Here is a 26,386-nt window from a genome sequence, read left to right on the forward strand (position 1 = left end):
TATAATTGACTATTAATGAAATAAAATGGTTTTACATTGCATTTAACTTACATCAAACTAATAATTAATTGTTATTAATAATGTTAATATTAAAATAAATATGCTATTTTATTTCAAATATTGCAATAAATTATTATTTTATTAATATTTGTTATTTTATTTACAAAACTTCCTTTTATTTAATTAGAAGACAAATAAGTAAATACAAAAAAATTAAAAAAAAAAAGATAAACTGAATAGAAATATTTCGAATAGTACCTAATTGCCGCCATTATTTTTTTTTTAATAGTTTGTTGTAAGTGCCTTTCTCCAAGGGGCTTTTGGACATCATTTCATTTACAGTAGAGTTGCCTATCTATTTATGTAATAAATTATAATCTGTGGAATTAATGCCAGAATTCTCATCTTCTTACAATTTAAATAATAATAATATTTATTTTACTTCCGGTATACATTCTAATTTTATTATTATAAACATATAAATTTTATTTCAATTTTACCCATATATAATTAAGTTTAATAATATTAATTAATCAATAAATATGAATGATAATAATTTTTGTTTTACAGGTTTTAAATTAATTTTGTTACCTAATGAAAATGTATTGAACTGATGAGAAATTAGAAGCTTGTACGATTTCATCAAGTCGGGAGTTAACACTATCAAAGTTTTGGTAGCATCGAAGAACTTTGTCCAATTTCTTTGTTAGTATAAACAAACCCATCTTTTTCTGATGAAAATTTTGTAAGTCTATGGTAGAATGATTTGCGCAGTGTGTATGGAAATATATATGTCGTTTGTAAAAATTGTATAAAAATATGTGGAAAAGAATCGCAAATATTTAAATTATTTTGTTTATTGGCAGTTTAAACGGTGCATATTTTTGTAGTTGCTAATCAATACATATCCCCAGCAATAAAGTAGTGCAAGCTTTCAAAATGACTGGTGTTGCGACAGCGATGGATTCTTTAACAGCGGCATTGAGTTGCAACATAATTCCGAATCAAGAATATCTTTTGCAAGGATCTGTATTGGATGTGGCTGTTGAAGTCTTATTGCATAGATTGCGTGGATTATGCGATAATGTTGATAGTGGTCCAGAAACATTTCATGATCATGAGCTATGCTTGAGTTTGCGAGTAGCAACTGGAGTTCCACTTTCTCTGAGAGTTCGGCGGGCACTAGATGTACCTGACGCACCATATCAATTACGATACGTCGGTCAACCTGAATTAGGTGACAAAAATCGCCCAACAGTTGTTAGATCAAGCATTGATGTTGCCTGTAGTAACACAGTTGTAGATTTTCTATGTGAACTAGGATGTCGGGTTGATTTTGAATATATTGTGCGTGGTTATATGTTTCGAAAGGGTCGCATGAAAGTGACTGTTTCGAAAATATTTAAAATGACAACAATTGCAAACAAACCGACAGAAAGTGTTGAACCAATATCACAAAGTTACTTAGTTGAACTATCAGTGTTAGCACCGTCTGGTCAAGATGCAATTGCTGAAGATATGCGATTATTTGCCGAACAATTGAGGCCTTTAGTTCAATTAGAAAAAATTGATTACAAACGTTTAGCTCACGTGCCTTGACCTTTTGTTGATGATACTTTAGTACCGAATTTCAATACAATCACAGATCAAAATTCTGTACACTCAATGTTACATTAAACGATAAGTAACGTTTAAAATATCGTGTTACGAATGTGAATATCGAATGAGGAAAAGTAATTATATAAACATTTTTTTTTAAATAAGACGTAAAATATTATATAGAGAAATCAATGTACAGATGCCATGGTCCAAACGTAATGGTTTTTTTATTTTTTAAATAGGCATAAATATTTAGATTTCGTCTTATTTTCAAAAAATTATCGTTACCTCATGTTTAAACCTTAGGCCTTATTAGTTATTAAAAAATTGTATAACATCCGGCTGTAACTCTATACGTGCTTTTATTACGACAAGCTGAATCTGTTACCTCCATCGGCAGATTTTTAAGTTATTGGCAAGACCGAAACTAATGAATATATGTTTTTTTTGTTATTCAATTAAGAAAATAATTTAATCATATACAAAAATGATTTTTGTTAATCAAAAATACTATGTACCGAATCACTGCCCAAAAATTGCTTTTTTGAGGTTGGTGGTTGCGAATACATATATCGACGATATTCGACATTTATTTCCGATTGTTAAAATTTGTATCAATTTCGATATTTTTTAAGAGCTGTGTTCCATACATACCTCGGATGTATCCGAGTACAGAATGCTCCCATCTCCGGGTCACGAGTTTTTTTTCGAAAGTTATTCTTATTTATTTTGACAATAGTTTTAGGTAATCAGACCTTGGGAAAAAATTAGGATATTTTAAAATATTTTTTACTCTATACATATCGATATTGTTTAAAAAAATCGACACTATATATCGAGGTATTTTTTTCATTTAATCTTCCCCAATATTAATGACGAATAGATAGTTCATTCATTTATTCGACAATTATCTTCTTAGAATAACAAAAACCTTGAATTTTCATTAAATGTCGGCAAGCTGCTAACGTAAACATTTTCCGACCGTAAAGTAAAGCGATGCATAGTATAAAATTTTTTCGAATAATAAATGGTCGATCAAAATGAAGATACAAACACATTTACAGCTAATTGTCAGACTTTTTTAATCACTAACTAGCCCCAGACGCCACAAAAGTTACTATCCAACATAGAGAATACAACTCTGAAAATAAAAGGTAATTTTGAATCATAAACAAAATTACCTTAATCTTTTCTTTGGGTAGTGGCTTTTGGCTCAACTGTATAACACATAGTTGTTAATGATTATAATTATAATAAATTTATTAAAATTTTGTATTACATTAATAATTCATAAAATAAAGAATCTTGTTTATATGAAATAGAAAATCTCAGGTGTTTATTGTTTTTATTTTTTTAAATTTAACTTAAATTTCCGAAGGATTTCAGGTTTTCCGAACTTTCCCTATCTCCTGAACTGCTTTAATGAGTAGGTACATTTCACTAAGGCAAGCGGTATATATCCTTAGCCTACACCTAAGTGTAATTTTGTCATCATAAGTCCTGATTTCAGTATATTCCAAAATCATTGACTGATACCAAAGTCAATTGAATTTCTTGAAAAGTAAACGATGGCACAATAATATACATAAAAATCGTATACTCTTGAGTTCATATAATAGATCGGGTGATTTTAAACAGGTCATGTTGGTAATTAATAATAGAAGGATTTTTGTTCTTTTGTAAATAATAACGTTCTATTAGAAATTTGCCTAAATCTCTTATCAGAAATATTCTACTACGAACATATGGGTTATTTTTTACCCTTCTGTGTTATGTAACATAAAATTTCACATTCCATATTAGAAACAATTTCTATTTTGAGTGCTAAAAAAGGCAGAATGTATTCTGCCATTCCCATTATACTTTTAAAATCGCTCGATTTACAACAACCAGTTTCCTTACAATTAGTGTATTTACATATAAACCCGACAGAAAATACTTATTAACTGCGTTATTTATCTTTTAAATTTCAAGAAATTGTAGAAAATAAAATGTGCTACAATTTTTCATCTTAATTTTTACTAAAACACAAAATTGGAAATTCCTAGAATAAAAAGCTAAAATTCTGTATTTGTTTTAAAATTTTTATAAATAGAATTTTAAATTTGCAGATCATAAATTTTAGCAAATTTTATTTTCTATAACTTCCTTTTCTATTACAGGTTGCCATCTCAAAGCTCCGGGAAGTCGGGAGATGGTGAAATTAATCTAATTATATACCATCGAATTATATAATGCTCGATATTTTTGATTTTTTGTGTACCAATTTTTTCTATAATTAAATATTTAAATAAAAAAAATATATTTCAAGTAATTTAAAATAAAAGCTGCTCAGAATGTTCTAATTTACCTGAATATGAACAAACAATAAAAAATCTTATTTTACTGAACTCTGGAGATTTATGTTGATATCGGGAGTCGGGAGAGACTACACGATTTCGAGAATCTCCCGATCAAGTATCTGGAGATGTGAATTTCAGTTTTTAATAACAAGCTGATAAATGCGTCTAGATCCAAAACGTATCTTAGGATATATGACGTAATAGAAAAGTCAATATAGCGAACGAAAATAGAACAGATACCTACACTTATAGAAACTCGCGCATTAGTATTAAATAGTTGAGGCAACAAAAATTGTTCCAATTTGTTTGATTTTGTGGCTAGCTAAATTGATACCCAGTAAAATTTAAAAGTGGAAAATACTTTTGTTAAGGTAATGATCCGGCGGGATAATGATAGAAAATTAGGTTGTATTAGTTCATCAAATGCGTGGCAAGAACTGTATTGAACTTTCATACAATTAAGCTATCTTTGAGATTGAGATTTTAGTAAATAGTAATATAGGTAAAATAGCGAGTATGCAGTGATATATGCAAAGTCCTGATATTTACTAATGTTCGATTTTCTTACTTCCGTGTTCAAAGCAAAGGAAGTATTGTAATGACGAAATTTTTTTTTTAAGTTTTAGTAGGCTGAGTTTAAGGTTCAGTAAATAAACAACTATATATATAATGACATGGTGAATAAGGATAAATTGTGGGTTTATCACTTTTATCAGTACAAAATAATAATTACTGTACTTTCAAAATAATTTGTATAATTTGACGTTCAAACTCAACGCCAAGCGTCGGGATGAAAATACACCTTTAACGTTTAGTGTTGAAAATTTGAATTTAAGACTTTTGTTACATTTAATTGTGCAATTTTGCAAATCTTTAAACGTATGACCGTATCGAAAATTTCCGTTTTCCAATAGAAATATTCATATTGATTAGTTTACAAGTGTACGAGGAAGTCACGTGGGGTCGAAATATCACATCATTTTTTAGGCTTATAAGAAGAAGTCGCCCATGATTCTAAATGGCCGTTTCTACGGTTACAAATTATTTATGCCATGATTTTAATTTTTAAAAGTTTACAGTTTATTACAAATTTTCAGAAGAACTACTTGTTGGATCTAGCTCAGGATAATACAAAATGCATTTTATAGTATTTCAAAATTCCCGCTTAAACATAATCTATTTATAATTCATCCTACGCAAATGTTTCTATTTTACAAATACCCAGAAATTTACTGTTGATTTTTAAAAGGGCATTCATTATTTAATAAATTAAATATGGAAATAAATTAGAACAAAAATAAAAATATAAAAATTGAAATTTATGTAAAATGAATGCAATCATCTTAATTAGCATACAGTGGCACCAACGTCGACTCCATTTTAATTATATAATTTTATAAATTTTATAGTGATTTTGTGTAGAAATGAGACAATAATTAATTAATTTTTAATTATTTTGTAAGAAATTAGGGACAAAACTCATTAACTTTGAAATAAATGTGAATTTAGTACAATATTTAAAAACTTAAAATAATTACTAAGAAGTTGGTTAGCATGTATGACGCTGATCATACAGAACTCTGGGTAACAAATATGTACGTCTGTATTTTGTGGCTCCTTTAAAAAGTAATTAAGGCATTTTGCCGCGTAAGTTTAATATATGCATATGTTTATGTGTTTACAGTGTTTTGTGATTACAAATTTTATGTATCTGTTATATATTAAATGATTCAATCAGTTTTACTTAAATATAGCATACATGTAAATTATACATAAGATATATACCTAGGTGTTTTGTGTGTATATCAACTTTGAATCAAAAAACTATACTAACGTGTTTAGTTTTAAGTTATTATTATTAATATGGATTACACAAATAAGTAATCGTTTTTATTTATATTTTGGGAATCTTATTTGCTCGGTAAGTATCTACATTAATTTTAATCATCATCAATGCATCAACTCTTTTTTATTTATACATGAATGTCTGTATGAGTTAGAAAAAGAAAACTGCACATAGTGATTACTGACTTCGTATGCACCACTGTGCGAACAAAAAAATATGTCAGAAGATTGATCAAGTTAATTATTATTACAATTATTTGTTCAAATTCAAAATTATTCGAATTTTTCATGAAAATTTTTTGATCATTTTTCAATGTGACGGCTCGTCGGTACATGGCGCTGTTGTATTCTTTGTTTTATGTATCATAACCACTTAAGTAATCGTCTTAGATGACATTTCGTATTGTTGATTTATTTAAGTATAATTTTGATATAAAGTTTTAGTTTTAATGTTTGTTTTATTTTAGATAATTTCCCACAAACATGTGCGATCAAAGTTCCGTGCAATATAATGATGGGGATGTAGTATGGGTGAAATTGGGACCGTGTTGGTGGCCTGGTGAAGTTCATGATATCAAACGAGTGCCACCTGAAATACAACCGGGTCTCAAAAAACCACCAATTGCATATGTACATTTTTTTCAAGAAGATAAATAGTAAGATTTTTAACAATTATTCCATTTATTATTTTGATATTTTGTTAATTTATCTAAATATAGAAAACTGCATGATTTTCGCTTATTCGATGATTGATTTGTTTTTGCTAAAATTTATACGCAATATATTTTGTAATAAATAGTACATGGAGTTTATAACATATCAAAAAACTGTTCATATCGAATGATTATGATTTTATCATCATAATATGTACTTCGTTATCTATCGAATTTTATTGAACTCAGAGGAGATTGTAATATATTTGGATCTAGTCTTTTAAATTATAGGTTTAGAGTGGGTTGGTTTTAAAAACAAATATAAAATTAAAATTTTTATTTTAATAAAACTGAATTTTTATTAGGTTTTAACATTTTGTAAAACATTTGTATCTAGAATTGTTATTTTCGGTTTTATAAAACTAACAATACTGTAAAACAATTTTAATATCTTAAAATTTGTGATTTGTATCAAATTGATCCATCAAGTGACACACGAATTTATTAGATGGTGATCTGTTCATGTGTCTATAATATAAAAGTACGTGGCATTTGGCTAGTATAGATCAAGAGAATGTGTTTATACCTGATATCTTGAAACGCCGGAATTCTAAGACAAATGTAGAAAAAAGTCTTGTCTTATCATCAGTTATCAAGCTACCAATCATCAGGCGGTTACAATTTTTACATAAGAGTGCATGTAGGCTTCTTTAAGTACCGCAAATTATACAAGTATAATTAGTTTATCGGCTGCCCAAAAATATAACCGTTATCATAGCGATGCTTTTCTTTATTGTAAGTCAATAACACATATTAAGAGAAAACAACTGTTAACTCTTAAAATAAAAAGTTTTTTACAAATTTATCGTGACGTTAATAATAAATACATTTCAATCGCATGATTGGAAGGTGATCCATGACCGACAGTCATTCAAATTGACGTACATCTGCGGTTAGAACATTTTGAAAAATATTTTCACTAACCGAATCGAAAGAAAATTTAATTAAAAAGGTCTGACAAATTTGTCAACTTGGTTATAATTTTTATTTTCATTTAGTCTCGTTGCTCATCCATATTTATGATATCAATACATAGTATAAAACAAAGTCGTTTCCGTCTGTCTGTGCCTAATCCCTATGCATGGGTTCTTTTAAACTACGCAACGGATTTTGTTGCGGTTTTTTCTAATAGATAGAGTGATTGAAGAGGAAGGTTTTTATGTGTAAAACATGCATAATATAGTAAATAAACACTGAGGTTTTAGAAATCAAACGAAATTGTGAACAAAAGGAGGGTAAGTGACGACATGTGAAGTGAAGGTTATAACACAATAATCTTTGTATTTAAAATTGTAGTTTCACTGCGAAGCGGGTATCTCATAGCTAGTCATTTGTAAATTCTCCTCTAGAAATTATTGTGTGATCTAATTATGCTTATAGAATGTCCTCGTGACAGAAAAGTTAATCAACTTTTTACAGTCTTCAATGGTAGAGAGCATATATACAGTCACAAGCAATAGAAAATATTTTTAGTGTATTGAACATTATTCTTTTATTCAAATGAATGGCAGATTATAAAAGTCTCTTATACATTTTCCTCTTTTTTGTGTTTGTATATATGTCGTCTGTCATTGGCAGACTGTAAAAAATTGATTATTTTTTTCTGTCACGAGCTGACAGTTTATAAAGGTAAGCACTTTTTCTCTACTGCATCTAATGAGTGTTTTTTTCCACGAGACCCGAACAATTTTTAAAGTAAAAATTTGCTAGTCTTAACAAAGTTAAGCCACAGAAAAATATTTAGATGTGTATTTATCAATGGCATGATCAGGTGCTGGCGGACGGCGGAATTAATATTTTAATATCATTTTAAACATCTCTCATTAATTTAAACAGATATTGTAAACATAGAAATAGTATTATAGATTCTTTGAAAAAAATAATAATTTGATCAGATTCCTGTGATATTCAGCGCTCTGAATTCTGTGGCAATACACTTTTTTTTATCGAGCACAGATTGAGTCACGATCGTAGTGAACCCTTTCTAATAACACTGTAGTTCAATTTTTAATTTAATTTATAGTTTTTATGATATTTTAAAAACCACAAGTTGTTAAAAAAGCTTGAGTAACATTATAATACATTTACTAATTATTTTTTTAACACAGTAGCTATAACTTGCAATTTCGCCTCATAGACAAACCCAGTAGAATAGCTGATTGAAATAAAATCTTTATGATCACATTGCAATTCAAATTATAATTTATTGTAGAGTTTGTATGTTATGTTTAGAGGCTTAGGCTTTTATAGGTTTTGAAATGGATCGTCAGATTTTCGGAAAATATTATAATGTCTTTGTATTTATACGAATTTCAATATTTTAAGAGTAAACTATATTCAGTTTTGTGTAGTGTAAGATGCCTCATAGGATAATCAATGTTAAATATTATTTACTATGTAAACCAGGGGCGGATCTACTTAAGGGCTTTTTTGGTTACAATCCAGAGCCCCGTTGATACAAAAGTCTCCCCAACCTTCATTGAAAACAATAGAAGATATTGTGAACAAAAAAAGATACAATTCATGACCACCTGTTCTGATATTCTCAATGAATCAAGACTAAACATATAAAAATAACATTTAAAAAAAATTGAAATTGAAATCTGTACATATATGTTACTGTATAAAACACTCTACCCCTCTCTATTTCAAGTTTTATGGGAGGGGGAAAAGCGAGAACAAGAGAGGTGGAGGCTAGTACGCGGTGGCCTTTACTTTTAAACTCAGCGAAGCGGGCGGGTATCAAGCTAGTAATTTATATATCATAACTACATCCAACTTGGCAATTTATTTTGCAATTATGTCGTATAATTGCTGTTTGTATATACAACACCAAGTCATACATTTAATTGTCTTATTTTTTCCTGTACCGTATACTTACATTACTAAAGAAAACAGTTTTTTGACAAAATGGCAATTAGATGAGTAATAAGGCAGGCCTCTTAGTAGTGTTAGCCCAGGGCCCCATAAATGTTCGTTCCGCGCCTGATTAAATTATCCAAATACACCGTATACATTTTACATGTACACATACGCAATACTGATCGTAAGATTAATGTGTACGCCTGCTAGTCATTTAAGAGTGAGATTATTGTTCACACTTCTTGTACTCCATATTTCCGCAACCAATGAGTTTAGACAAACGAAAAGAAAATTTTTATTCGAATTATAATTGTTATTTAATTTTGTTAAGGTAGTACCAGCATGGTATTTGCAGTTTCTATGTTAAAGCAATGGTACAATTTTTTTTTCGACAGAATTTAACGAAAAATTAAATTTAAGAATTTAATAATGCTTACTATTAATTCCCAAAGTTTCAGAAATTTTGACCGTTTAAAATGGGAAATAATTATGCCAACGTCCCAATTTCGATCAATTTACGTCAAAATTAATATCTCGAAAGTGAAAATTAATTTCTAAATTTTTTTTTTAGAATTGTATTGTATAAACATTTTTTTCTACTTTTTCTTCAATATATAATAATATCATAAAAAATAGTTGGAGAGACCGGACATTTTACATGCTTTAAATGGGACATGACCCTCAAAATCGCGAACTTTGTCTTTAAATATCTCGCGATCTAAACGGTCAAAAATTATGAAATTTTAGGAATTCATAAATAAAGCTATTATAAACCCGAGAAAAAAAATTCGGCCAAATCTGTCGAAAAGTGATTTCATGCTGGTACTACCTTAATTTTGTTTTGTTGTTTTTTATGTAAATGGTAAAACATTTTTAAAAGCACTTATTGACTAATGTATAAAGGGCTGTTTTTAATAATTAATTTATCGTAAACCATACAGAGAATCGACTTGAAATTTATACTGAAAGCGTATTAAATACTCGTCAATTGAGACACAAAATTTCAGTTTTTTGATAACACTCTTAAATTGTTTGCTAAGATTCTTAAAGAATATTCAATTAATATACAGCAGGAGTACGAATTCTTAAGGTATTTCTGTTTCATTTTTTTTTAATGATTATCCGATACCCGATCAGCTGATATAGTTTGAAAATATCTCAATAATAACCTAAGGTTCGTTGCACTTAAAACACGACAGTTTTCTAACTATTTAATTTTAAAATAGATTTCAGTGAAAAAATTAAATTATACAGAGTGGGCCATTTTAATCTATAATGAATAATAGCTCGTTTTATGAAGGATATTATGTTCTGACATGAGATTGGACCTAGTTCTTCATGCTGCTTTTATAGCCACTTTAGATTCTAAACAGTAAGAGAAAGAAAAACACGCTAAATTTCAATGTTGATCCTCATAAAAAACTAATAATTTTTTCGAAAAACGTTATCTTTCGAAGGAAATGCGACTTAAAAATATGTCATTATTGCATTTAATCGAAAGAAAATACGCTTATAGTTTAACACTAATTGTAGGTAAAGTCATGGAAATGGGTGAATATCCTCTATTGCCCTTGACAACTTTTGGCTAAACATTTTTCTATAGTTAATGTGTTTTCTTTGGATTAAATGCAAAAATGACATATTTTTAAGTCGTATTTTCTTCGAAAGTTGGCGATTTTCAAAAAAATAATTTAAATGAAAAATGTTAGCTTTTTTATGAAGATCAACTTATTAATTTAAAGCGTTATTCTATCTCTTACCGTTTAGGATTAATATTTCCTATTAAAGAAACCCAAAGAACTAGGTCCATTTTGATGTCAGAACATGATGTCCCGCATCAAACTCTGCAACTTTTGTTTAAGTTATTATTCTTTGGTTACCTACAAAACGACCTATTAGCCATTAGACATTACCTTTTAGCCATTATAGATTAAAATGATCCACATTTTATATTTTTTGGTTTATGTTAATTTAAATATAACTAGCGACCCGCCATAAATATTTTTGTAAACATAAACATATTTTTTCATGGGATATATTTGTATAAATGTGAGCGATCTCTTATAGAGTTTCGCCTGTGTTATATCGAAACTTTACGATAAGCAGTGAAAAGTGGAAAGAATAGTTTTAACTCGTTATGTCCATCAAGGCTTGATCGGAATATTAAAAAACTGCAACATAACACGATCTCAATATGACTCGAATGTACATTTCTCTTGTATATATTCTACGCATTTTAAATCGTTAATATCTAGACTAGTCAATATCAAATTTTCATAAAAATATGCTGCGCTTTTTCAAATCATTTTTATAAAGAAATTTAAATGCTTAATTTAATTATGTGAATAAATTTATTAAAATGATTTCATTTTATTATTTTAGTGAATACGTCAGAAGTTTAGATTACATATATCATTATAATTGCCGAAGGAAACATGAATTTATTAAAAAAGGATTGGGTAAGTTATTAAAAAGATAAGAATATAATATAATTTCGTTAATTTGAGTCCATTGAAATAAAATTATTTAAACGTGACTTATGAATATGATTTGTGTCAAAGTTTTTAAAGTTGATACAAAGTTTTAAAAACATTTAATCAGTCAGCACTAGTGTCAACCGTTTGGTAAACTTTAGTCGCGTGATAAAAATTCTTTAACTTCGCTATTCTTTAACTTTGTAAATCAAAACTTCTACATAATTTTATATAAATTTATTTTTTAATTCACTAGTTAATTAAAAATAATTTGATTACGTGTTTATTGAATGAAAAATGTGATTATTGAGAAATAATCTTAATAATTAAATTCGTTTAACAAATTCCACCATATTGAAACTTATTTAACTGTTCACAAGTTTTTTTTAATTTACTGAGTACGACTTATTTTAAACTAACGAAAGTGCTTGTACACCTTACTCACGTTATGAAAAAATTTTCACAATTTCTCAAAGATTATAAAAAATATATTTTTAAAAACTGTAGATAGATTGAAAAAATATGAAAAATTATTAATTCGAAAATAGATAATATTATTTGAAGATAGAAAAAGTTTCAACAACATATGCCATTTGATTTTTTATGAAAACCAACGTTCAGAGATATTTCGCCCATGTGGGTGTATACTATTATATTAATTTAAATTGTAATTTAAACTTCAAATATATTTTTTAATTTTTAATTGGTCATATTATTTGAAAACGAATTATTTTGTCAATAGATATGCATCGTGCGAAACAAAAGCATATGGATAAATTTCCAGTGGATGTTTGTACAGCAGAAACACTCACAAATGGTGATCCCGACATAATAACAAGTGAAGAATTTGCTCCACAGCAAAAAGTTAGTTATGCAAATTTATTTGGTTCTCCTGCCAATCGTAAATCAACATCAATGAAACGAATTAGTCTAGGTAATTTCAAATGAATTATATTAAAATAGAAATAGTTAAAATTCTGTAAGAGTGATAATGATTAAAAATTAATTGACCTATAGCACCGATTTCGATGATAATTTGGGATTAAGTTTTATTCATCCTCCAGATAAAAAGTTTTATGATGTCTATTGGTGCTTTTACCCAGTGGGTGGCAAACCACCCCCTTCTAGAGGATAGAAAAATATATTGAAAAATGCAACGGAAACCGATACAGCGATGAAATCTAAGCAAAAATTGCCATTAAAGTATATTTAGAAAATATACAAAATACTTTCCGAGTTATTGGCGATTGAAATTCGGAGAATGATGAATTTACCACAGGAACTAAAATTTATGCTTGCCACTTTCCAATTTATTTTATATAGGTACTGACAACATGCTTCAATTTTTTATGATGGCCTCGATATTAAAATTCAATTAATAGTAAATTCTAGTTCAAAACTGAAGAGAGATTGATGTCGTTTTTAATTGCAATTATCTCATGTTAGATGTGGTAAATTGCCTTCAAATTTGAACAGCATGTGAATTACGCTTTTAATTACTTATATTAAAAGTTTTGAAGATTTCTTAAGATTTTACTTACGTGACCCATAATGAAAAATTTAATATTTTAATAGGAACATTTTTTCGAATACTGAATAGACTCGATGCAAAAATATACAGAATCAAGATCAAATTCAATGCTTCTATCAAATTTACCCCTTTAAATTTAATTAGTTAACTGATTACCTGATAAAATATTATCGTTAAATTTCCTGTTGTCGTAAATTAACAACACATCTTGAAAGTTCCAAATTTTGATATCAAATTCTTATTTGCGAAAGCTTTCTTAGAAAAAATTATAATAATGTGTATTCTCTTTTGAAGGTGGCTCTGGTGGTAAACCTGGCCGTGGTAGAAAAAGTGGCACTCCGAAATTATTGGCTACAAGCACACCAACACGTTTTATCAACCCATTATTAAACAATAAAAAATATGAGGCCCACGATCTTACAAAAGGTGTTGATACTTCACTCGCTCCAGCAGTTAGTGATAATTCAACAAATGTTATACTCAGTTGTGATCGATGTAATTACACTTGTACAAGAATAAATGTAATTGCATACCATATTAAAATGCATATTGCTGAAGATAATGGTACCATATTATCAGGTAAAGGTAAAAAGAAATCAAAATCGAAGATGTCACCACAAAATAAATTATCAAAAATATCACGATGTTCGACACTGACAATTGACGAAGATTTAGAATTGTTAAGAAAAGGTATTGATCTGTCCACATATGATTATCAGAAAAAGAAATACAAATCTCCTAAAATCAAATTTGCTAAAACATTAAAACTCACCGAGAAAAAGAAAAATAGTAAAAAAGATACTACAAAGGGTATTAGTAATTTATTGGCTGATTGGGATGATAGCGGAAGTGAAAAAGAAGAAGATAATACTGTTAAATCAGTTGATACGAGTTTAAATGAAACCGGTATTAGTGAATTACAGGCATCCCAAACAGAAGAGGGGTCTAAAACAGATACTACTGCAGAAAAATCATGTTTCGATTTCGAAGAGGATGAAGAAGTTGCAACTATTATTAGTAAATCACCCGGACGTAAAATACCACGGGTTATTCCAGAAAATCAGAAGGCTAAAACACCCGAAACTGGATTAGATATATCAAATGATATGAGTACAGAACCTAAATCTGCTCTAAAAGAAGTAGACAATGTTGACAAAACAATAAAAGGGAAGAGGAATAGAAAATCAAAAGTCGAGTTTGAAGAAATGACAACACAAATTCCCGATTATACAGAGACAATTGAAAAACAATTCGATCAAATTATGGCTGAAACCGCTTTACCAGAATTGACGTTGTTAACTACGGAATCAACACCTTTACTTAGTGATACAAAAACACCCGACAAAAAATCGCGCGTTAGAAAAAAATACGAATTATTTTCGAAGGATAAATCTCCAATATCATCCGATCATAAAGAATCTGATTCAGAAACTATAGTTAACTCGGATAAAAAAGTGCGTGGTAAAAAGAAATCTGAAATTTCCAGAACAGAAATTTCTACAGAGCAACAAGAATCTGAAAAAGAAACAGATAAAAATTTAACAAGTAAAGATGAATCTTCACATGATAAAAATAAGTCTGAATCAGATAATAAGGTGCTGGAATCGGAATTACATGAACCACGAGGAAAAAGAAGATTAGAAATTAAAAATAAAGTTGTAGAAAAACAAGAAAGTTCCATTGAGACGGACCAAGAAAGCCATAAAAAGAAAGTTGAAAATGAAGAAAAAGTTTCTGAAAGCATTCAACCTAAACATGAATCAACTCATGCAACACGTGGTAAACGAAAGTCTGAACTTATTCCTAAAGAAAAATTATCCGAAGATATTGAACAAGTTGAACCTTCCAGTAAAAAGAGAGCGGATGAAACAAAATTGATTGAAATTACTGAACAAAAAGAAACACGTGGGCGACAAAAATCAGAAAGTTCCTCAAAAGAAAAAATTTCAAATGAAACGCCAGAACGAAAAGAAACACGTGGTAGAAAAAAATCTGTGAGTCCAATGAAAGAAATGAAAGTAGTGGAAGTTCCAGTTTTAGATCAAAAAGAATCAGAACTTAAATCGAAAAAGTCAAAATCTGATTTCAAAGAAAAATCCCCTGAATTGAAATTAGAGAAGTTGTTTTCTGAGAAACCAGAGAAAAAAATTCGGGGGAGGAAATCAACTCCAGTTATTGATAAACTTGACGAAAATGTTGTAGAAACGATTGCTCATGTAAACGAATTATCAAATGTTGTGGATTTAGGAAAAAAAACGAGACATAGTAAAAAATTTGAACCAGTCCAAATCGAACCTGATTCCGAGCCTTTCAGCGAATCTTTAATGGTGGATACTTCTTCTAAAAAATTACTTCCAAAGCGTAGAGGATTATCTACAGTGATACCAAAAGATTTTAAAGATATTTATAATAAAAGTGATTCATTACAAACTGCGGTTAAAGATAATGAAAAAATTGAAGAAAACCTAGAAATTCTTTCACAAAATAAGCCGCAAATGGAAACCGAACTGACAGAAGATATTGTAAAATCTAAGTCAGAAGAAAAAAATCAAGATGTGAAGGAATTGACACAAGAAACAAAAACTGACGCAAAATCAGATACACCTAAACGATCCAGAAGACAAACTAAGACGGAAACTCCAAAAGCAGAAATAAAAGATACTAATAAAGAAGAATTTAAAACAGATATCCAAGAAAAAGCTGGTGAAATAAAAGTGGATAAAAAATCTAAACGCCAAAAAACTGAAAAAATTAGTGAATCAAACTTAGAATTAACTGAAGAAATTGTTGAAAGCAAAACAGAAAACAAACGTTCCAGGAGGTCACAGAAGATAATCGAAAATTTTGAAGATAAAACAGAATTAAAAGTAGATTCGAAAGATGAAAACATTGAAAGCAAATCAGACAATAAACGATCAAGAAGATCGCAAAAATTACCCGAGACAGAAGAATTGAAAAAAGACTCTGCTGAAGAAAAGGCTGCAGAAGATAAATCACAACCAAAATTAGATGACAATATTGACAGTAAATCTGACAGTAAAAAAATAAAAAAGTTATCGAATAAATCAGTAGAAAATTTGGAAGAGAAACAGGAAGAAATAAAAATTGACATTGCAGATGAAAATAAACGATCAACAAGATCACATAAACCTACTACAGAAAGTTCAGAAGATAAACAAGAAGAATTAAAAATTGACAATGTCGATGAAAATAAGCGATCAAGGAGATCGCACAAAACTACAGAAGCCATAGAAAATAAATCAGAAGAATCAAAGACTGACAGTTTAGATGACAATAAACGGTCAAGAAGGTCTTATAAACTTGTTGAAAGTTTAGAAGAGAAATCAGATGAATTAAAAATTGATACAATGGATGAAAATAAACGATCAAGGAGATCGCTTAAAATTTCAGAAAGTTTAGAAGGCCAATCGGAAGAATTAAAAATTGATTCTGTGGATGACAATAAAAGATCGAGAAGATCAAATAAACCTGCGGAAAGTGTAGAAGATAGATCAGAAGAATTGAAAATTGACATTGTTGATGAAAATAAACGATCGAGAAGATCTCAGAAACTTGCAGAAAATTTAGAAGATAAACCAGAAGAATTAAAAATTGGCACAGTCGATGATAATAAACGATCCAAAAGATTAAATAAATCCGCAGATATTTTAGAAGAAAACTCTGAAGAATTAAAAATTGACACTGTAGATGATAATAAGCGATCGCGAAGATCTCATAAAGCTACAGAAAATTTAGATGATAAAACAGAGGAATTTCAAATTGACACTATAGATGAAAACAAGCGAACAAAAAAATCAACAGACAATTTAGAACATAAGGATGAAGAATTGAAAATTGACACTGTGGATGATAATAAACGGTCAAGAAGATCGTATAAACCTTCAGAAACTTTGGAAGATAAACCAGAAGAATTAAAAACCGATATAGTTGACGAAAATAAACGTTCAAGAAGGTCTCATAAACTTGTTGAAAGCGTAGAAGAAAAATCAGAAGAATTATTAAAAATTGATAATGTTGAAGAAACTAAACGATCAAGAAAATCACATAAATCATTAGAAAGTTTAGAAGGAAAATCAGAAGAGTTAAAAATTGACACTGTTGATGAAAATAAACGATCAAGAAGATCACATAAACTTACCGAAAATATAGAAGATAAACCTGAAGAGATAAAAATTGACATTGTAGATGAAAATAAACGATCGAAAAGATCTCAAAAACTTACAGAAAATTTAGAAGATAAACCAGAAGAGTTAATAGTTGATAGTGTGGATGAAAGTAAACGATCCAAAAGATCACATAAGCCTATAGAAATTTTTGAAGAGAAACCTGATGAACTAAAAATTGATACCATACAAGAAAATAAACGGTTAAGAAAATCACACAAGCCTGCAGAAATTTTAGAAGAAAATTCGGAAGATATAAAAATTGATACTGTACAAGAAAATAAACGATCAAGAAAATCACATAAGCCGGTACAAAATTTAGAAGAAAAATCGGAAGAGCTAAAAATTGATACAATTGATGAAAATAAACGATCAACAAGATCACTTAAACCTGCAGAAATCGTTGTACAAAAAGCAGAAGAATTAAAAATTGACGTGGATGAAAGTAAACAAGCTAAAAAATCGCATAAAGCTGCAGAAAGTTTAGAAGAAAAAGCCAGAGAATCTAAAATTGACACGTCTGATGAAACCAAACGATCAAAAAAATCACATAAATCTACAGACAATCTAGAAGAAAAAGCAGAAGAATCAAAAATTGACACGTTTGATGAAAGTAAGCGATCAAGAAGATCTCAAAAACCTGCTGAAATCGCTGAAGAAAAAATAGAGTTTTTAAAAATAGAAGCATCTATTTTAGATAATGAACTTAAAATAGATAATAAACGGTCAAGAAGGTCGCTAAAATTACCCGAAACTGTGGTGGAAGAATCGAAATTAGAATCCACTGAAGAAAAAATTGATATTAAATTGGATAATAAACGTGTAAAAAGAGGAGCCTACAAACAATCGGACAGTGATAAACTTGATGAATTTAAACCTGAATCAATAGACGAAAATAAACCTGAAAGTAAACGACTTAGAACTCCATCAAAATCATTCGAAATTTTAGAAGATAAAACAGTTGAAGTTGGCAAAGATAAAGTTGAGGCAACAACAATTGAAATTGTAGAAAAAATTGAACAAAAATCAGAACCAAAACCAGATAAACGTTCTAGAAAACAAAAAATGGAATATTTGAAAGATGATGAATCAAAGGCAGATGATTTTGGTTCGACAAGTACGATTAATAAATTAGATGATAATTTAGATATTTTAGTCCAGAAATCTAAAACAGACAGTCCTAGAAAATCAAAGCGATATAAAGCGGATTCTGCAATTGTTGAAAATCTCAATGAAAGTGTATTACTAATCAAGGATACCGCTTCTTCTTTAACGATGTCTTCGAATAAACTAGAAACTTTTATTGGCAGTGATATTAAACGGCACAAATCACCAATGAAAGAATTACATAAATTTGATAAAAATAAGGCTGATGCAATTGATGAATCTGTTAAAAACTTGAGAGAGGGAGATAATAAAAATGAAACTGCTAATAAAGTTGAAATAGAACAAAAATTAATTCTTTCACCAAAAAAAGACGAAATAGAGAAAGAAAAATTGACTCTTTCACCGAAAAAAGATGAAATTGGTAGAATAAAATTAATTCTTTCTCCGAAAAAAGATGAAATAGACAAAGCAAAATTAATTATTTCTCCGAAAAAAGATGAGACAGATAAAGGAAAGTTAATTCTTTCTCCAAAAAAAGATGAAGTAGACAAAATAAATGTAATTCTCTCACCGAAACAAGATGAACAACCAGAAAAAGAATTAATTGAAAAACCTAGAGAACGTTTAAGGATTTTAAGAAAACGTGGACGTTTTAGTTATTCATCGCCGTCTCATTCTTCTAAAGAATTGATTGGCACTGATGATGTTTCCGATAAAACCACAGCTAATGAGTCTTCAAATGTTAGTGCATATACTTTTCAAGAAAATACAGGTCTTACCGATTCCTTGTTACATATTAAAAAACCAAGTTTTTCATATAGAGAAGCAAGTGCTAAAGCTGCTTTAACGAATGAAAATAAACTAAAAGAACAAAGCGAAACACTATTTGAAAAAACGTTTGATGAAAAACCAAAAGATGTGAAATCACCAACTAAGTTAGAAAAAGAAAAATCAGATGACTCAGTTAAAGTTATGATTTCATTAAATGACTTTAAAATGGAAGATATTCCTTTACCACCAACACCAAGTCAGTCAACATCGTCTCCATTAAAGATAACATTTAGAGACAAAAGAATTCAAGAAGCAGAAAAATCAGATACCTGCCCCAATACTTCACAAGAATTAAAACGAACGCCTATCAAATTTGAAATATCGAAAATGAAAGCACAGATAAATAAGAAATTAATAACAACCCATAAGAGCTTTCTAGCTGCAGATGACGATGACGAAAATAAATTCCCACGAAAAATACAACCATTACATTCTGAAACAACCAGTTCTAAACGTACCAATGAAAAAGAATGTGAAGCGCCTAAAAAACGAGTTATGGCAGATTATAAAAAAGAATTAGATATGGAAAAAACAAAAGAACGAGAAGAGCAAGAACGAAAAATGCTATCGGAAAATCAATTTAAAGCGAAAGAAGATGAAATAACTGACACAAAAGTTTTATTGGATGAAAATAAATCAACGGAAGGTACAGCTTTAAATTTGGTAGCTGAAGTAGATATTGAAAAAGACGAGGTGATGGTGATTGATAAATCAGATGAAAGTACGATTATTGAAAGTAAAAAGCAAGACGAACAAATTACATCACCGTTAAAACATGAAGATATAAGTGCTGTGATTAATAGTGGATCAGAAGTGAAAATTATTGATTCAAACTCTGAAAATTATGAAGATAAAGATAAAATAGTTCAACAAATAGTTCACGAAACATCAGTTGAAACTACATCTGTAGAATCTATTCTTGAACCTTTAGAAAGTAACGAAATTAACACAACTCCAAGCGTAGTGGATGTAACACATAGTGAAACTGATACGACATCTAGTAAAATAGATACGACACCCAAAAATGATGAAGTTGATATACTCAAAAACGATGAAAATATCAAAGAATTGCAAAATGTTTTGGAGAGTAAAGATACAAATGAAACTTTATTCAATGAACTAACAAAATCTGATGATCAACTTCTTGTCGCAGAAATTCAGGAAGGAAATAATAAAGACGATACTTCAGCGAAATTGCCATTAACACCTGACAAATTGGATGAAAAGTTAGACACATCTACCAAAGTAGTAACGACCACTGCTTATGAAGATGAATTAGAATCAATTGAAAATGAAATTCAAAAGATTACATCATCGGAATCGAGTCCCTGCAAAGCGAATATATTTCCTGAAAATATTGCGCTCATGTCAACACCCACAAAAGATAACATCTCAATGAGTGATTCTTTAATCGATAATAAAGATTTATATGCTCCACAATTAAGTGAATCCGAACAAAATACTTCGTTATTATTATCGACTGAAACTACAAAAACAACTGATAATGAAAATTCAATAGAATCAGAGATTGCAAAATTAACCGATACAAAGCCAGAAGAGGACGAAATTATACCCGAACAAGCGTTTTCAACAACATCATCCAAATTATTAGAAATACTAGAATCAAAGGGTGACAAAACAAAAGTTGAAAAGAAATTAGTACCAGTGACATTATCTGATAGAAAACAAACATTTGTTGGATTAACCGCTGCACAAAAACGGACAGTATCCTTAGGTTCCAAATTTGGACAGCCTAAAGCAACAAAATTTGTTATAAAATCATCCCCGATTAATAAAGATACTTCAAGTACTACTAAGAAACCAAAACCAATTATTTTATCCGAAGAAATTATTAAACCAGCAAATAATGACTTAAAAACTCCACCAACAAAAGGTGTTGCAACAAAACGTAATTTTGAAGAAGATATAGAAGATAAAGGTGGTATTAAAAAATTCATTATCGAAAAAGCTGTTGCGGATTCTTCGACACCATCATCGAATAAAGCAAGCAGAATAAAACCAACGGTTTTATCACAAACAATTATTACTTCAACTGGAAAAATCATTGACGGCAGTTTGGAAACAAATAAAGAATCTGTTGATGATAATATGTTTGATATTAATTCAATGCCAATAGTTTTAAGCGACGATTTGTTAACTCCTGAAAGTATTGAAAATATGCCCATCGTTCTATCTAACGAACCAGAAAAATCGAATACCGTTCAAATAATGAATAAATCAGGTAAAGTGATACCTGAAAAAATGAAAATTATTAGCCAACAAAAACCGATGATCAAATCTGTAGTGCACCAAGGAATAGCCAAAAATCAGAAAATTTATCAAACTAGTTCCACAAAGCTTCTTTCTAATAAGACTGCCGTTATTACTCAACCAGGAAAACCAGAGAAATTTATTATTTTACCATCATCATCAGCCAATCAAACAACGGGTTCCAAATATACAGTTGGGAAGAGACAAATTCGAACTCCTGGCCAATCATCAATCGTTGTTAGCAAAAGCTTGACAGGTGTGTCTCCCAGTGGATCTCCTGTAGATACAAAGCCGAAATTGCAATCTGGTAATAAAGTTATGGTTGTAACTAACGCACAAGGTCAACAATCACGAATTATACTATCACCAGCTCAACAAAGAATGCTAGGGACTAAAATGGGAACGAAAATTGTTGCTAGAGGTTCACCTGTAACAAAGGGTACAACATTATCTCTTAATAATATTGTGACATCAAAAGGTGCTATTTTGACCCCAACTTCAACCCTTGTTCAAACTAAAACACAAACAGGTTCGCCTCAAACGGTTGTTACCTCCAAAGGACAATTATTAACATCAGTTCATAGTCAATCAATAATTACATCAAAAGGTCAAATATTGACACCTGTAACTCCCACACAAATGAAAGCTTTAAAAAGTGGAGTCCAAGGTACGAAAAAGATACAGTTACATTCACAAAAAATAATCATACCAGCCGGTTCCACGCCAACGAAATCTACCCTACCGTCAATACCAGGAGCTAAAACAAAAACAGTTTTAGTGAAAGGTCAACGTCATATCGTACAGAAAGTTCAACCAAATACATCAACTCCACCTGGTCAATTACGAACGGTTGTACAAAAGAGTCCTGCATTAAAAACAATATCGACCCCTACTTCAATCTCACCGGTAATAACGGGCAAACAGAAATTAACAATTGCACCTAAAACGCCAAATGTAATTAAAAGACAAATTATTCGTCAACAAGGCACGCCGTCACAACAACCACAACGTATTATTTTACAAAAAATGTCATCTTCTGATGTTAAAACTCCATCTCCAGTTCAGCGACCTCCGCAACAAAAACTCGTTGAACAAAAACAATTTATAAAATCTACACGACCATTGCCAAGCCCAATTATAACATCAAGTCAAAGTGTTCCACCATTAGTACCGCTTTCATCTAGTCAGCCAAAAACAACTGAGTCAACACTGTCTCAGAGTATAAACATTGAACCAACGCCGTCTATATCTAGTGGTGATACTTCTGTCCATTCACCTAAACAACTGATAATCCAAGATGATATGGGAAATCAAACAAGTATTACTCAAGGTCAAATATTAGCTGTACCTGGTGGAGAAGTGGTAGACGGTCAACCTCAATCGTATATGTTGGTGACTGTAGACGAATCTGGAAATTTATTACCTTTAGATAATCAAGCACTCATGGCTTTAGATCCAAATTTAATTGGACCTGATGGTAATGTTATGCTCCAATTTAATCAAGGTTTAAATACATCTACGTCAGATACATCGACTGCTTTAACACAAACTACCACAGATGTGTTATCGGCAGGTACTGAAACAGAAATTCCTAAAAAACAGACTGACATGTTATCCGAAGCAACAAATACTCAAGACTATCAACAATTATTAATAACTGATGATCAACAGAATTTAATAGCTCTTGGGGCTGAACAACAACTATTAATGACAGATAATCAAAATTTAATATTAGCTGATCAAACAGTTTTACAAGATCCGAAAGTTACCCTTCCAGCATCCGATCAAGCTGTTACCTATAGTATTGCAAATGCTGAAGACGGACAACAAATATTTATATCAGGTGATCCAGAAAAAGCTCAACATTTAATAAATGCTTTAGCATCTGGTAGCCAAGATTTAAGTCAAATTATGTCTGGTACTGAAGGTAATTTAATAATCAATGCGGATGGACAACATATTATTTTAAATACAGAAAGTGCTGCAGGTGCTGAGCAAATTATTTTGGCTACTTCTACAGATGGTTTTGCTCTATCTGAAAATTATACACCCGACTTTGCAACACAAGTAACTACAAATCAAGATATTTTAGCTGCGGCATTAGCAAATACAGTATTTCCACAAGAAAGTGCTATAACTGAAGGTCTGAACATTGTGACAAGTGCTACTGGCGGACCATTAATGTCAACTACATCAGAACTTAGTCCTTCGTTATATCAAAATATGCAATTACCAAATTTACCTAGTGGAGCTGTTTTAGAAACATCATTAACAAATTTGGCACCAATAATGTCTCCATTAGAGGTACCGACAAGTGGTACGAGTAAAAAAGTACCACTTGATATTGAAACCACAAGTCAAGTACCTAAATCCTTGGAATTACCAATTACAATAACTGATCCAAACATAGCGCAAACAGTGAATTCACAATTGGCGAATGAATTACAAACAAATTTGGGACTGCCAATCACCATAACTGATCCCAATATTTCGAATGTACGAAATTCTGAATTGACAACTTCAACATTTGGATATTCTTTACCGAATATTGAAGATTCAGTTCAGGTATCCGGTACATCTAGTGCTGGTCCAATTTCAATGCCATTATTGACGGAAGATTTAGAATCAGAAACAGCACAATTACAAAAAAGTGAAAGCGCCAAAAACAAAGATAATGAAATCGAAACCCAACCAGAGGAGTTAACAAATATATTTGAACCATCTGAAACGAATAGTCAACCAAATAAAATTCAAGTCGAAGAAATTGAAAATTCTGGCAATGGTTTAGATGTGTTAGCAAGTGTAACAACAGCATCCGGTATGATAAATGTAGCGGAAAGTAATTCAGAATTAGAACATATATTCGCTGAGAAAAAAGACGATCAACAATTGCCAGCGAATGTTTTTGCACAGAATCCATCATTCGATAATGACATTGACGAAAACAAAGAAACAAATAACGAGAATACAATGCATCATCATCCTCATGACGATGAAGATTCATTTTCACGATCACAGCTAACCGATCATTTTGTGTTAGGATCACCGCACAGTGAAATCGATGCAAATTCCGATGAGATATCAATACAACCATCTATTGTCACCGAAGAAGGTAACAATAGTAATCAGTCATTGTCCGAGCGTAGTACTAACTCATTAAAGCGTGGTTTTGATGGTTTAGAAGAAGACGATGAATGTGATGATAATAAAAAGTCTAAATTTGATATAAGTTAGAAACCGATGACAGTTTAATACATTTTTGGTGAATGTAAATACAATTTTCGTAAAAAAATATTTTTTTTAAACAATTTGAAAAAAAAATTGTATATTTATATAAAAATAGGTTAAAAAAAATACAAAAATAGGTGAATTTCGTGTAATTTCCCTTCCGCGTTTAAGCGTTCATTAGAGCGTAAACGTATTAAAATATTTAATTATACATCGCTTACAACAAATCAAAACTTACGTCACTAATAAATAATATTTAATGTTAGATTTGTACATAGTTAATTATTAAAACAAATTTTTTATAAATAAATAAAAGTGTTTAAAAAAAATGTACTTTACTTGCTATATTTTATTTAAATAGTGTACGTAAACCATTTATATGTTATTTATTGCAAGAAAATTCGAAAATTTATATTTTAAAATGTTTTTGTTTTTGAATTGTCATCGAAATATAAAAAGCTGAATTACGATCATTACCGTTTATTATTTTATGTTCTCAAAGTTTTAAAAAATTAAAAAATACAATCCTTTTTTTATAATTAAAGAAATTGACGTATTTGAATATTTTAATTATTTAACAGTTTAGGCTTTGTAAATGATTTGAATGATATTATTTTCAAATATTTTTCTTTCTAAAATGATAAACATTTTTTATGAACTAGTTGCGTTTATTTAAACTTTATTAGGAACGTTGAACTCATATGAAAAATTAAAAAAAAAAAAAACAAAAAGCAAGAATAAAAATAATTAAATAAAAAAATTTTATAATTTAAAAATGAGTTTTACAAGTTTGGCTGTCAATGAAAAATAAATAACATGAAAATTTGAGAACGTATAAAATTGAGTTAGTTAATATTTTTGAATAATAATTATTCACATATTAATGAAGTAAGTTTTTAATTTGTTGCAACGAAATCGACTAAGAAGAAATTTTTATTCATTTACTACTACTGATGATATGTACAAAGTTTCAAGTTATATCATAAATAGATCGATAGCATTGTTTTCACTTTATTCAAAATAAGATAACGAAAAAAAGAAAAAAAAAAAAACAACAAATTTTATGAAATTTTCACGCATACACAACACATATGGTACTACATATTTTGATATCTGTTATTTTTTTATTAGTAGCCTTCACTTAGGGAAATTCGCTTTATATATTAAAAGATTATGACTTTAATGACTTTCGTGTGTCTCTGATATTTTTTTTAAGGTTCTCGGAAACTATTAATTCGAATATGAAGCTATAAAGAAAGAATAAGCAACTACATGTACAATTGCAATGTTTAGTGGATCGCTTTAAAATATAAATGATTTATTCTTATTAATATGTTATTTTTATTACGAATCCTAATTTCAAACATTCACATTTCTTTGTTTTTAGTTTTAGATATAA

At 29.7% G+C, this 26,386-nt stretch overlaps 2 protein-coding genes across 3 annotated transcripts; both read left to right on the plus strand.

Annotated features, from left to right (window-relative positions):
* The first annotated feature begins 756 nt into the window (after positions 1-756).
* LOC123292006 (mediator of RNA polymerase II transcription subunit 18) lies at positions 757-2,819 on the plus strand. The gene has a single exon (XM_044872502.1). The coding sequence runs from the start codon at positions 940-942 to the stop codon at positions 1,597-1,599; it is 660 nt and encodes a 219-aa protein (XP_044728437.1). The 5' UTR covers positions 757-939; the 3' UTR covers positions 1,600-2,819.
* A 2,827-nt stretch (positions 2,820-5,646) lies between these two features.
* Positions 5,647-25,222, plus strand: LOC123293709 (titin-like). Of its 2 annotated transcripts, none has more exons than XM_044874611.1 (5): positions 5,647-5,862; positions 6,254-6,442; positions 11,744-11,820; positions 12,578-12,769; positions 13,661-25,222. In XM_044874611.1, exons 2-5 carry the CDS (start codon positions 6,270-6,272, stop codon positions 24,991-24,993), a joined length of 11,775 nt encoding a protein of 3,924 aa, XP_044730546.1. In that variant the 5' UTR covers positions 5,647-5,862; positions 6,254-6,269; the 3' UTR covers positions 24,994-25,222. The 2 variants fall into 2 exon arrangements, with proteins under 2 accessions (XP_044730546.1, XP_044730547.1); XM_044874612.1 differs by lacking the exon at positions 5,647-5,862 and adding an exon at positions 6,103-6,163.
* Positions 25,223-26,386: the final 1,164 nt, after the last annotated feature.

Source organism: Chrysoperla carnea, chromosome 2 (assembly GCF_905475395.1).
Source record: "Chrysoperla carnea chromosome 2, inChrCarn1.1, whole genome shotgun sequence".
In the NCBI taxonomy this organism is placed as follows: Eukaryota; Metazoa; Arthropoda; class Insecta; order Neuroptera; family Chrysopidae; genus Chrysoperla; species Chrysoperla carnea.